The 946-nt window shown below is 52.1% G+C and overlaps 1 protein-coding gene across 1 annotated transcript; it reads left to right on the forward strand.

The window, feature by feature from the left end:
- The first annotated feature begins 355 nt into the window (after positions 1-355).
- On the forward strand, positions 356-625 carry BRD3OS (BRD3 opposite strand). Its single transcript, XM_029084338.1, has one exon. The coding sequence runs from the start codon at positions 356-358 to the stop codon at positions 623-625; it is 270 nt and encodes an 89-aa protein (XP_028940171.1).
- The last annotated feature ends 321 nt before the right edge of the window (positions 626-946 follow it).

The following is a 946-nucleotide window of genomic DNA, read 5'->3' on the forward strand; positions in this document are numbered from 1 at the left end:
CTTGCACCTATTGAGATACTTCATGGACTCAACAACAAGCAGCTTGTGTGTGTGTGGTCCCTTCACTAAGATGAAACACGTAGCAGCATCACCACTGGATAAGCTCTTGGAAGTCCTGGCTTGTTATTTAAGCAAGGCCAGGTTGCCCACTGTGATTTTTGGGTGCAGGTATCCCCGCTCCCTCTCCTGAACAGTGCTTACACCCACCAACAGCTCCTGGATCCCAAGAAGCTGTGCTCCTGGGGATGTTCTCCCTTGAGCTGAAAGCAGCAGCAGTCAACTTGGATCAGCCCAGCGGGGTGTATTTTGGAGCTGCTGGGAAGGAGCTCATGTCTTTGGAGTTATCCTTGAGCCCATGACTGACAAAGTAATGAACGGGAGGGTGCCCCTGCCTGAAAAAGCCTTGTCCGAGGGCTACGCACGGCTGCGGTACCGGGACACCTCTCTGCTCATCTGGCAGCAGCAGCAGCAGAAGCTGGAGTCAGCCCCCCCCAACACTTACCTGAGCCGGAGTCGGAGCATGTGGTACTCGCAGTACGGCAACGAAGCCATCCTGGTGCGGGACAAAAACAAGCTGGATGTCTCCAGGGACACGGGGCAATCGAAGTTTTGTGCTATTATGTAATTTTGGTGGTTTTGCATTAAAAATCCACACGTGGAGACAAACCAGACTTGCATCAAGCTGGGGGAGATGGGTTTGCTCCATCCTCACGACACATCTGCGGCTAAATCAGCATGCGCAGGGCAGGCCAGAAAGGCCGTCTGAAGTTTACGTTTGTTTTCCCTGTTGGTAGCATCAGATTTTGCATGTTATTGAGTGTGTGTAACAAAAACAGTCTTGCTCAGGAGCTTGTGTTTGCTGCCCAGCATCTTGGCAGGGTCTGTGCTGGACCATGTGTCGTTTGTAAGTGGCTTGTGTACCGCGAGAAATACCCACTGTCACTTG

Source organism: Antrostomus carolinensis, unplaced genomic scaffold (assembly GCF_000700745.2).
Source record: "Antrostomus carolinensis isolate BGI_N321 unplaced genomic scaffold, ASM70074v2 scaffold5963, whole genome shotgun sequence".
In the NCBI taxonomy this organism is placed as follows: domain Eukaryota; kingdom Metazoa; phylum Chordata; class Aves; order Caprimulgiformes; family Caprimulgidae; genus Antrostomus; species Antrostomus carolinensis.